At 32.5% G+C, this 12,151-nt stretch overlaps 1 protein-coding gene across 6 annotated transcripts in view; it reads right to left on the bottom strand.

The window, feature by feature from the left end:
- The window catches only part of FSTL5 (follistatin like 5), a 1,137,298-nt gene that overhangs the window by 101,530 nt on the left and 1,023,617 nt on the right, over positions 1-12,151 (bottom strand). For 2 of the 6 annotated variants that reach the window (XM_047857444.1, XM_047857445.1), the window contains exons 12-13: positions 6,540-6,566; positions 4,505-4,564 (exon numbers count right to left, since the gene is read on the bottom strand). The exons of 2 other annotated variants lie outside the window; for them this stretch is intronic. In XM_047857444.1, the coding sequence (XP_047713400.1) occupies positions 4,505-4,564; positions 6,540-6,566 (87 nt within the window). The remainder of the gene's footprint in view (positions 1-4,504; positions 4,565-6,539; positions 6,567-12,151) is intronic. 2 more of the 6 variants (XM_047857446.1, XM_047857447.1) reach the window with 1 other exon arrangement.

The following is a 12,151-nucleotide window of genomic DNA, read 5'->3' as shown; positions in this document are numbered from 1 at the left end:
AAAATGAGTAATTTTTAATCACTCTCTTGCTATCAATTAAAATTTTATGTATACCTTTAGAGCCATCTATGAGTTCCTCTTCTCTACACTCACAAGAGATGTGTTTTCCTTTTTCTTTTTCTGGTTAGAGAAATATTTTAAACTAAGTTTTCTGTAGGTTTTAGCAGCAGAATTTATGATCTGAATATGTGATACAGATGTGTTTATTTTTAAATTTACTGCTATAATATTATACATATAAACACTTATTATGATTATACTGGGCACAAAATAATAAAAAATACCCAATAATGGAGATGTTGGTAGTTAAAGACACAGATTTTCATTTAGAGCATTCATTAGCTTTATTTATAAAGAAAATAATAATATATTTGTGTACGTTCACTATATTAAGTTGTCATGACCAAACTTCTTTTTGTTGTTGTTGTTTAGATGAGAGACAGTAACAAAGAGAGATAAACTCCATTTTCTGAGTTCACACATTTCAAAGATCAATCATGGCAATAGAGCTAAGTGTTGTACCATGGGAAAGTTACTCAGAATATGTGAGAATTTCTCTATCTCAAGCTTGGAGATAAGTATTATACTTATGTCATACAGCTATTACAAGAATTAGATTAAATGGAGAATGTAAAACATTTAGCAGTGACTGGTGCATGGTAAATTTTGAAAAAAAATGGTACTGTCGCTATTTTTATGACTGACATTATCTCTTCTTTTAAAAATTAGTAGAAAAAAATTGTAAAATGGTATATAACCTGATTTTGATTTCTGTTCTCATGTTTTCATCAAATCTACACTGTGAGATATACTGCTACATTTCAGTTTTCTATGTTATCAAATTCTATGGATCCATGAGCCTGCTAAAACTCAACTGCATTTTCTAGTAGGAATTCTTGAAGTTGGTCCTTTCAGGGGGTCTACAAATTCAAAACTATTTTCATAATGATACTTAGGTGTCATTTGCATTTTTCTCTTCCATTCTCACACATTAGATTCTTCCAAATATAGAGGGTAGTTTTCAAGGGGCTACATGACATGTGATATAATGAGTGATATCACAACAATTCAACGCAGAAGCAGAATATATGAATCCAGCATCTTCTATTGAGCCAGACATGAAAAGAATTTGCAAAATGCAAAACAACGTGAATCTCTTCATTTTTCTAATGTAGCTTTAAAAATATAGCTTTAAAACTGTTTTACTTATGGGTACATATAAGGAGCTTATTATAGTTTATTTCAATAAATTAATAAACATCTTTTACTTTTCTCAGTTTTAATTTCTAGTATGGTAAATGTAAGTGGATAGTAGTAACCCCATAAAATCAAGCTTTTGAGTTCTCAATAATATTGAAGAGAGCAAAGGGGTTCTGAGTCTGAAAAAAAGTTTAATAACCATTTAGGTTTCAATTACAATTCTTTCTTCATGAATGCGTTGTATTGCAGTATATTACAAAAGTTCCTGGCTTCAGTAAAAGCTTCACCACTCTAGTCACAGTAAAGATTTGCAATATGTGCAGCCTGTTGTTTCTTTTTTCATCCCCTGGTGAAGACAGACACATGTACTTTGTCTTTTCCAGGTCGATTGTTAATCTAATGGAGTATAGAGGCTCTAGAAAGTGATCCATAATTTGTTTGTTCCTTGTGAGCTTTCTTTTTGCTTTGTTTTTCTTTCTATACAGAGAAAGGACGTAAGCAAGAATTACTTGCAGTCTTGTAAAAGGGAAGTATTTCCTAGAGGAATTTCTAGTCAATACTGCACCTTTAAATACATGAAATAGACTGAGAAAAAAGTGGATATAATGCACATTGCTGTCTCTTGAGGCTATCTGCTGAAGAATAACCATGTACCAAGATAATATAATTGTATCATTTCTTATATATAGCGTATATGTTACATAATTTATATCAACAATAGAATGTGGCTAATTTGTAATTATTGGATGGATAACAATGGCAAAAGATAGCAATAAAAGCTATTTTGTGGTGATGTTTGTCGTTCTCTGTTTAAATTGCCATTGCTTTAACATTCAAATTATAGTCAAGAGCAAATTCTAATCATATGATGCAGTGATTTGGTAACCAATCAAAAGATAATTCAATAAGTTTTAGTGTTATAAAGTCCTTCATTGGTTGATATTATTATTTTCACCTTATAAAGATGCTGAGATTATTTTTTTTGAAATATAGAAAAAATATCTTTTTTAGCTAAAGAAAAATATAAGCAAGAATAGATAGTCCATATTGCATGTCTCATCTTGAATAACTTAGCAGGGAAAGGTTTTGGTTCACGAATGTTCCCGTTTTATATCTTTGTCTCTGGAGTTAAAAACTTTTTCACACCCAAAGCTCCTTCCCTCCTCCCCTGCACGCACATGCACTCTCTCTTTCTCTCTCAAAATAAATAAGTAATGAAAACTTACTTTCATTCTCACTAGAAAGTTTTTTGCAAGTGGTCATGCCAGGCTCTTTACTGGGCACTATTAATTCAGCAAGTGGGTACTATTTGACTGGTCAGAGCGACATTATGTAAAACCAGTCCTTTTGAGTCAGTATACCATTTCCTGAACTTCCAAAGATATGCTGAAAAAGCTGAATACAAATCTGCATGATTAATATCACATTTAATGATTAACATAGCAAAGGTTATAATAGAATATTTTTGTTATATAATTAATATTAGTTAGAATTATGTATATCTTTGTATATACACCCATGACTATGTATGTGTATATATATATATATATATACATATATATATATACATATATACATTTAGCATACATAAATATGTATATGTATATACACATACATCTGCAAATGGATATCTCTTGTCAGATCACAATTGTGATGTGAAAACTTTTTAATGAAATAATTTAAAACACTCAAAAGGCCAGGTTGATGTTAGTATTTAAAGCAAGGGTAGAGAACTGGCTAATGAAAATATTGAGAGCTTGATCATGGTTTAATTGGCATCGTGTACTGACCGTTAGAAGGCATGGTCTCTACCTCTCCACAATGCTGTAACTTTCTAAGTTTCATGAATTTAGAAGTTTATGCTCTGAAAATCCTTTTTAATTTTAAATAACTTCTCAATATTACTGTGAGGCAGCAATCTGGTCTTGAGAACCTTAGCATTTTTTTTCTCTAAAAATATACGAGAAGCTTATGGAACTCACAAAGTTGGTATATATTAGTCTATATTTTTCAAACTCCATTACAATGCATAGTAGTTAGGCCAATGAAATAAGAATAATTTCAGGCTGAAGAAGTTAAAAACTGACCTGTTTTCCATATCTCTTTTTCCCCAGTTTGGTGACATTACAGATCACAAAGCTTTGCGATCAGATCATGGTGTAACATGTAAGCTTTTTGTAATATTTCCCTGCAATTTTCTATTTGTATCTTGTGTTGGTAGGTGTTAATTATATTGATTTGTTTCAATCATTTCCATATTGTTGTTTGAGTAGATTCATAAATATTTACAAAGATTAGAAAGGACAATCTTTAATAACATAGAAATTATATTTTTGACTTTCAAATCATTAGATGTCATGTAAATCCACTATATCCCAAAGTAGCCTTTATTCAATATTGATCCTATAGATATTCATCAAAATAATTCCATGTTCTAACAAACTTAGGAAATGCTATCCTATATAACGAACCACCTTACATCTGTGTTAGGCGCTTGAAATTAGCATATTTAAAAGTTAAGATTAATTCATCAGTGAATAAAATGGCTTAATTTCCTTTAATTCAGTGCTTATACAAACCAAAACACATATTATTAAGTTAGACCATATAATATATTCCTAAATTGCTGTTTACAAACAAATATTAATATACAATTTATTAGATTACATTTTATTACAAGATCATAAAAATGTTGTGGAATAAAACCAGTCGGTCTTTTAATGTGTATTTTCAAATCACATCATAAAGTCAGTTATCAACAAGAATGACTTAGACTTTAACTTACTAGATTGAAATTTTCTTTAGGGAAAATATTCCAGTCTCTATATTTCCAGTATTTTCAAAGTGCTTTACATTTAATAGGCACTTTAAAATATTTGTCATTAAATGAGGTGGATATTTCCTCTCTTAATAATGTCTTCCTGCACTCCTGCAAGCCACAATGATGGCTAGAAAAGGAGTGGAAGAACCCATAGAAAGTAGAGGACGCTGTACTTCAAGCTTAAATATCTGTGTAATTAGTATGATAAGACACATTAAATTCAGTAAAATCAATTCAGATTACAAAACCCTGGCTAAGCTAGATTCTGATGTTAATGTTTAAAAAATAATTTTTCAGTTATAAAATTTTATAGTTTTAATACTTGCCTAGAAGTAAAATGACATTATGAGAGGTTTATCATTTTTAACTCTTTTCAATATTAATCTTAAAATGCCAGAAACTGGAATTCCTCAGCTGGTTTTCTCTTGGATAAATTTCTCTTGGCCACGACAATGACACAAGCATACAAACAAGGAGCATTACTACATGTGGAAATAAAAATGGCTCTCAGAATTATGTAGTTCATATTTGTTATTTTCGATCCTTTAAAAATAAAAGTAGAAAAATTAATTTGGAAGCTTCAGTTGGCTATTACTTTAATTACTTTTTATGAAATAATTGTACATACTGTTAGTATTCAGTGATTTCTCAAGCTGGCCACCATTACTATTATTATATGCAATCATTTCTAATTGTAATGCCTTGCCAATAACTGCAGCATTGTAAAAAATAATTTACAGATGACTATGAATCTAAATCAGGCATACTGTTTTCTCAGATATACTATGTTAAATCTTGTTTATTCTAAGAAACAACAAAGGACTCTGATGATAATTGCACATGAAATAAAAGATTTTAAAACCTTTACCCAAAGACATTTACTTATACAGGTCTTCAAATTATCTGTGAAATAGACTAAATGGCTATTACTCCTCAAGATATATTCTCTGTCAAACAAAGTTATGAAAAGTAAGCAAATCACTGGTTGATGGAAAATAATTATTGAGAGTATACATTTAAAAAAACTAACAGAGGAACATTTTAAATCGATAAAAATGGTTTCATATAATGAATCTCAGGGTCATTTAAATTAATCTGGAGGTCTCCTATAATTTTAAGGGTAGCCTGAAAAATATCATATTATTATTTCATATTCAAATCATAAAATAATCATGTTCACGATTGTTATCATAGTCAAATTATAAGAAAGCATTGTTTCACATACTTTGAGGGCATTCATATATCACAAATTTGCAAGGGGAGTGACAACTGTATTTCAAGCAATATGTTAGAAAATCTGGCTCAAAGAAGTAAAATAATACGTCCAGTTTTTACCAGCAATTAACCAGCAAAAGTCAGATCTGTGCTACCTGATCTCTGACTCCTTAAGTGTTGTTCCTTGTATTTCGATAACATGAAATCAATTTTAAAAATTTCAGGAGATATATTATGTGATCTCAAGAGGGAAGAGAATATAAAGAAATGTTTAACAGACATGTTAACGCTAGTTTCAACAATGATTACATTTGTATGTTCAGCTGTGAACTACCTAAGTGGAATAAAATGAGAAGGTATAGTTACACTAGAACCTCTTTAGAAAACCAGACTTTGAAGAAGCCCATACAAAAGATTTGAGAAGCAACAAATACCAACGGGGGGAAATGGTGGTATGCCTCATCATTGAGAACAAAACTGAGATGCTTCAATTCTCAAATTACTTGAAGCTTGTGAGACACAGCCCTCGCAGGTGGCAATGATTCCAATTCATTTAGGAAGCCCATTGTAATGAGGGAAGAAAAAGTTTGTATAGGATCAAGTGTGAGGCAATATTTTGGTCATTGCTTACCAGAACTCTAATGATGACTTACTACATTTTTCTCCTAAGAATTTAAGTCAAGCACATGAGTACCTGGCCAAATGCATTCTCCCTGGTTTTTATGAATAAGAAAAATAATAACAATAATAAATGGAAGTGGAAACTGCTTATTCAGTATAGACTATGTTTAAGGAACTGGTAATAACCCTACTGGGTATTAACAACTAAACTTATATTTGAGATGAGAAAATTGGGACATTAAGGGGCCCTTGATTATATGGTAGTGGAATCTAGATTTGAATCTAGATCCTTCAAGTTTACTATCCATTTTCTTAAATAATTTATTACATTTCCTTGATAAGGTAATAGTTTTTATAATTTTTATTTTTCTAATCGAAATCAAGGTTTATTATGGAAGTTAATGTTTAAGTTTGCCTTTATTTTTTGACATAATTTTAAACTCTTAAAAGCATTTCAATATATTATAATGTACCTCCCTGGTTATACATCAATAATAAATCAAGCTGATGAGGAGTAATAAATATTTTAATGGTAACAGTTTCACAAAATAATATTGATTTATAGTCAAATGAAAATATTGAGTCAACATAAAAATGAATAAGGTAATTATTAAACATAGTCAACAAATCTACTAAAAATTAAACAAAATAATCACAATATAAAAATAATGGAATTTAGTACCTTCTTCTCTCCATAATATGTTAGCTACTGCAGCATGTTAAAAAGAAAAAGGAGAGAAAGAAAAATGAGTAAATAGAGGTTCAATTGCATGCTAATATAAATAACTATTAAAGAGGTCACAATCTCTAAGATAGAGCATGTACATAAAAGTGATGTTGAATTCAACAAACTACTTCAAATTAACAAAACAGTAAAATGCTGGTACTAGCTAATAATGCTCTTTTCATTTATTGAAATTGTCGATTCTTCTTTGTAATAAAGATGTTGCTAAAAAACAAAAAAACATTTTATGCATCACTGGAAAGAATGGGATATTTAGGTTAATGTTATTGAAATACATCTTTAGAACAAATATTGGTAGTTAAAACTATTTACTAAAGACAGTATAGTTAAAAGTTGCTAACTGAAAAAAATGTATTTTAAAAATTCTCAATAATCACAATATGTAATATAACTACATAATATGCAATATTCCTGAGCAAGAAGAATGCTTGTAATTAAAGGATTTTGAACATGGCAGTAGCCTATTTTTAAGTAGCATGCTTTCACTTTTTAAACCAAACAGAATTAAATATAGTAAAACCTTGGTTTGCAAGCATAATTCGTTCCACAAACATGCTTGTAATTCAAAGCACTTTTATATCAAAACAAATTTCAAGACCCATTGACTCAGCTGCGATCATGTGACTTTCAGCATAGCATAATATTCATATTGCAAAACATTGCTCATTTATCAAGTTAAAATCTGTTAGAAATGTTTGCTCGTCTTGGAGAACACTCACAGAACAAGTTACTGGTAATCCAAGGTTTTACTGTATTTCTTACTATATCTTACTTAGTTCAGTGCACAATAATGGTTCAGATTAAATTGTTTTTGGAAAATAGTTTTATTAAATATTATACTGAGATTAAATCAATAGAGTTAAAATATTGAGATAGAAATAATGAAATAAATACCAATTAGAAACATTCTCAGAGAAATGTCTGCCTCCATTACCAATTCAATGTTGCCCAAATTCTATGCTTTCTAAGCAAAATAAGATGTCAAAAGAAAGTGTGACTGATGTAAAATGTCATGCACAATTAAATATTCCCTGACTATTTTAGCCATATTGAAGCACTTTTTTTTTTAACGGAAGTCCTTTATGAATGCAGCAGAGCGAACATGGTAGTCCAGCACTCTTAGACAGATGCTGACAGCCCAAGTCATCCAGTTTTCAAAACCTGCTGTATTTTTTAAAAATAAATTTGTGTAAAGTAAGCTTTTTTTTGTAATTCTTGGCATTTTTAATTCTTTATGATTATTTATCCAAATCTGAATGCAGGCTATATGCTTCCCTTCAGGACATTTTGTGGTGCTATTCTTGTTGTCTACAGTGTTCTTGAAATGAATATGAAAATGATAGATCCTATTTGTGAGGAGAGGACACAGACCTCAGTTACCAGCAGTTAACCTCGGTCTGGAAGTAGATGATCCTGCTCCGAAAGTACCATCAGAATATCAGTGGTAGTCTCAGTGTCTATCTATGTCATTCACCTCACTTCCTCTCATCACATAGGCATTCTATCATCTCACATCATCGCAAGAAGAAGGATGGCGAGTGTGGTGCAAAGAGATATTTTAAGAGAGAGACAGATAGGGAGAAACCACATTTCCACAACTTTTGTTACAGTACATTATTAAAATTATTTTGTTATTATTGTTGCTAACCTTTTGGTGTGCCTGATTTCTAAATTAAATTTTATCATAGGTATGTATAGATAAGAAAACACAGTGCACCTAGGGTACAGTGCTATAAGTGGTTTCAGGCATCTGCTGGAGGTCTTGGAACATATCCCCTCCATAAGAGAGAACTAACTACTGTATTCAGAGAAATTTAAGTAACTGAGTCTATTTGAAGCACAAAAGAAGATGAGGCCGGAGAATTTTTCCATGAGTAGATGAACAAAGTCTTTTGTACACCATGCAGCAGATATTAAATTTTCTTCTGTAGGCTCAGGAAAGGCTGAGCCATGATTACACTTATCTTTGTATGGGTGGAGGTTTTTTTTTGTTTATTAAAAAAAAGGGGGTGACTAGACACATTTCTTCATATCTCCATTCATTCTCTCAGTGAGGACTGACTGAGTGCCTAGCATGTGTCAGACATTGTGTTCAGTGATATAGGACACAAATTAGAACAGGCTTAGTCTCTGTTAATAGAGCTGATGTTCTAATTGAGAAAAAAATTTTAAATTACAGATTTAATGTGTTATAAAAGAGAAGAACATTGCTGTGAATGCTTTCAACAGGTGGATTAAGCATAGTGAAATACTGAAGGTGTAGTATACAAGATAAATAAAAGCGAACCAAGTGAGGATTTAAGGGTAGGTTTTCCAGATACTGGAAAAAGCCTGCACAAATTCTAGTGGTATACCAAAGTACTGCTATTTTGAAGGGCTAAGGACAGATATATATATATATTTTTTAATTTTTTTTCAACGTTTATTTATTTTTGGGGGGGACAGAGAGAGACAGACCATGAACGGGGGAGGGGCAGAGAGAGAGGGAGACACAGAATCGGAAACAGGCTCCAGGCTCTGAGCCATCAGCCCAGAGCCTGACGCGGGGCTCGAACTCCCGGACAGCGAGATCGTGACCTGGCTAAAGTCGGACGCTTAACCGACTGCGCCACACAGGCACCCCAGGACAGATATTTTTTTTAAAATAGGAAATCATTTATGAGAAAGTACCAAAAATACATGGTTTGTGATATTAACATCAAACAAGGCAAAATTCAAGGCACTGCATGCTGAAACTAAAATTATATAAACTAAAAACATAAAATTAAAATATAAAGCAAAAGCTATTAGGATTGGATACAAAATTGATAAATCCATAATTATATTCTATTTCTATAACTCTTCACTTGCACTGTTTGAAAAATTAAGAGAAAAAAGACAAAGTTTCAATAATATAATTATTAAAACTGAATTAGTATTTTTATAATAACTATCATACTATACAAACTGAATGTTCTATTATACAAACAAAAGTATTTTTTTCAGGCTTTCTGGAAAATATTTTCAAGAGTGTTCACAAACTAAACTAGAAAATAAAAAGTCTCTGTTTTGTAGATATATTCCAGTCAGCATAAATAATTTAGATATTTTCAGACAATAATAAAGAAAATATGATAATCTATGAGAGGTGTTTAAATATATTTTATTTTATTTTATTTCAGAGAAAGAGAGAGAGAGAGCACATGAGTGGGGAGAGGAGCAGAGAGGCAAAGGGAGATAGAGAATCTTAAGCAGAATCCATGCTCATCACAGAGCCCAACACAGGGATTGATCCCACAACCCTGGGATCATGACCGGAGCTGAAATCAAGAGTTGGATGCTCAACCGACTGGGCCATCCAGGTGCCCTGAAAATCTATGAGAGGTGTTTAAACACACAAAATTCTTCAATAAATTATTACTTTTTTAAAAATCCAATATAATTACAGTTCATATAAGACAACAAAGATGAGTATTTGATATATGGACCCAAAGAGTTTTGGCCAAAACGTAATACATAGACTTAATTGATTCATTATTGAGCCAAACAGAGAGGGGGAAGAGAGAGAGAGAGAAAGCAGAATTGGAAGCAGAAGAAGGAGGAAGAAAAAAGGAAGAGAAATATGGAGACAAGGAAGAAAGTAGGAATGGCTATAGTTATGATTTTAAAATATGGTAGAATTTTTTTGTAGTTTCAAGTTTTTAATTAAATTCTAGTAGTTAATATAATAGTGTAATATTAGTTTCAGGAGCGCAATTTGGTGATTCATCACTTTAATGTAGAATTTCTTGATAATAAATTTGATAATCTGGATTTCACTTAAAAAAAAATCCAGGGGCGCCTGGGTGGCGCAGTCGGTTAAGCGTCCGACTTCAGCCAGGTCACGATCTCGCGGTCCGGGAGTTCGAGCCCCGCGTCGGGCTCTGGGCTGATGTCTCAGAACCTGGAGCCTGTTTCTGATTCTGTGTCTCCCTCTCTCTCTGCCCCTCCCCCGTTCATGCTCTGTCTCCCTCTGTCCCAAAAATAAATAAACGTTGAAAAAAAATTAAAAAAAAAATCCAAGGAGGGGTGCCTGGGTGGCTCAGTCGGTTGGGCGTCTGACTTCGGCTCAGGTCATGATCTCGTGGTCCGTGAGTTTGAGCCCCGCATCAGGCTCTGGGCTGACAGCTCAGAGCCTGGAGCCTGTTTCGGATTCTGTGTCTCCCTCTCTCTCTGACCCTCCCCTGCTCATGCTCTGTCTCTCTCTGTCTCAAAAATAAATAAAACGCTAATAAAAATTAAAAAAAAATCCAAGGAAATATAAATATCCAAACTGAAAATGAAGAAAAATATGGAATAAAAATAAACGTGGTACTAACATGAAACATTTTTTTAAAGTTTTTATTTACTTATTTTGAGAGAGACAGAGACAGCAAAAGTGGGAGAGATCAGAGAGAGGGAGAGAGAGAATCCCAAGCAGGCTCCACACTGCCAGTGCAGGTCTCAAACCCATGAAGCTATGATATTATGACCTGAAGCAAAACCAAGAGTCAGACGCTTAACAGACTGAGCCACCCAGGCACCCAAAATTGCAGTATTTTTAAATGTTTATTTGTTTATTTTGAGAAAGAGAGAGAGAGTGGGGGAGGGGCAGAGAGAGGAAGAGAGAATCCGAAGCAGGCTCTGCACTGTCAGCGCAGAACCCCACACCCCAGGTGACTACGTGAACTGTGAGATCATGACCTGAGCTGAAATTAAGAGTTGGACACTCAACCAACTGAGCTACTCAGGGGTCCCTTAAATGTTTTTAGAGTATCAACCAAGATGGAAACATTTCATTTATTTTATAAAGTCAGCAAAAGAGATGCCAATAACTGATAATGGTAACAAAGCAAAGGGAATTATAGGACAATTTCACTAATGACAAAAAATTATTTATAAAATGCAATCAAAACTAATCAGGATATTAAAAATTTGATCATAAGTGAGCCTGGGTGTCTCAGTCAGTTCAGCATCTGACTTCAGCTCAGGTTCATGATCTCGTGGCTCATGAGTTCAAGCCCTGCATTGAGCTCTGTGCTGACAGCTCAGAGCCTGGAACCTGCTTTGGATTCTGTGTCTCCCTCTCTCTCTGCCCCTGCCCCGCTCACAATCTCTCTTTCTCAAAAATAAACATTAAAAATTTTAAAAAACAAATAAAAATAAATTAAAGCTTGATCATAGACAGGAATCCTCTTGGAATGAAAGACTATATTGGTAGGTATTTATTTAAGAAATTAATTAATTTAATGTAATATATTAGTAATATAAAGTGAGAATAATTAATGCAATATAACTAAATAAATATAATCTGATAGAGTGTGCCACCTATTACCAAGTATAGTCTAAATACTCTTAGTGACTGAGCAAACTATATATAGGGGGTATTACACTAAGTGAAATAAGTCAGACAAAGAAAAACAAATACCACATGATTTCACTGACATGTAGAATCTAAAACATAAACAAACAAAAACAAACAGATACATAACTACAGATAAGAAGATAAAGATGATTAAGAAGTGAAACTTCCACTTATAAAATAAGTAAGT

Source organism: Prionailurus viverrinus, chromosome B1, assembly GCF_022837055.1.
Source record: "Prionailurus viverrinus isolate Anna chromosome B1, UM_Priviv_1.0, whole genome shotgun sequence".
Taxonomy (NCBI): domain Eukaryota; kingdom Metazoa; phylum Chordata; class Mammalia; order Carnivora; family Felidae; genus Prionailurus; species Prionailurus viverrinus.
The sequence above is the reverse complement of the archived record's forward strand: the minus strand, read 5'-3'. Positions and strand labels throughout refer to the sequence as shown.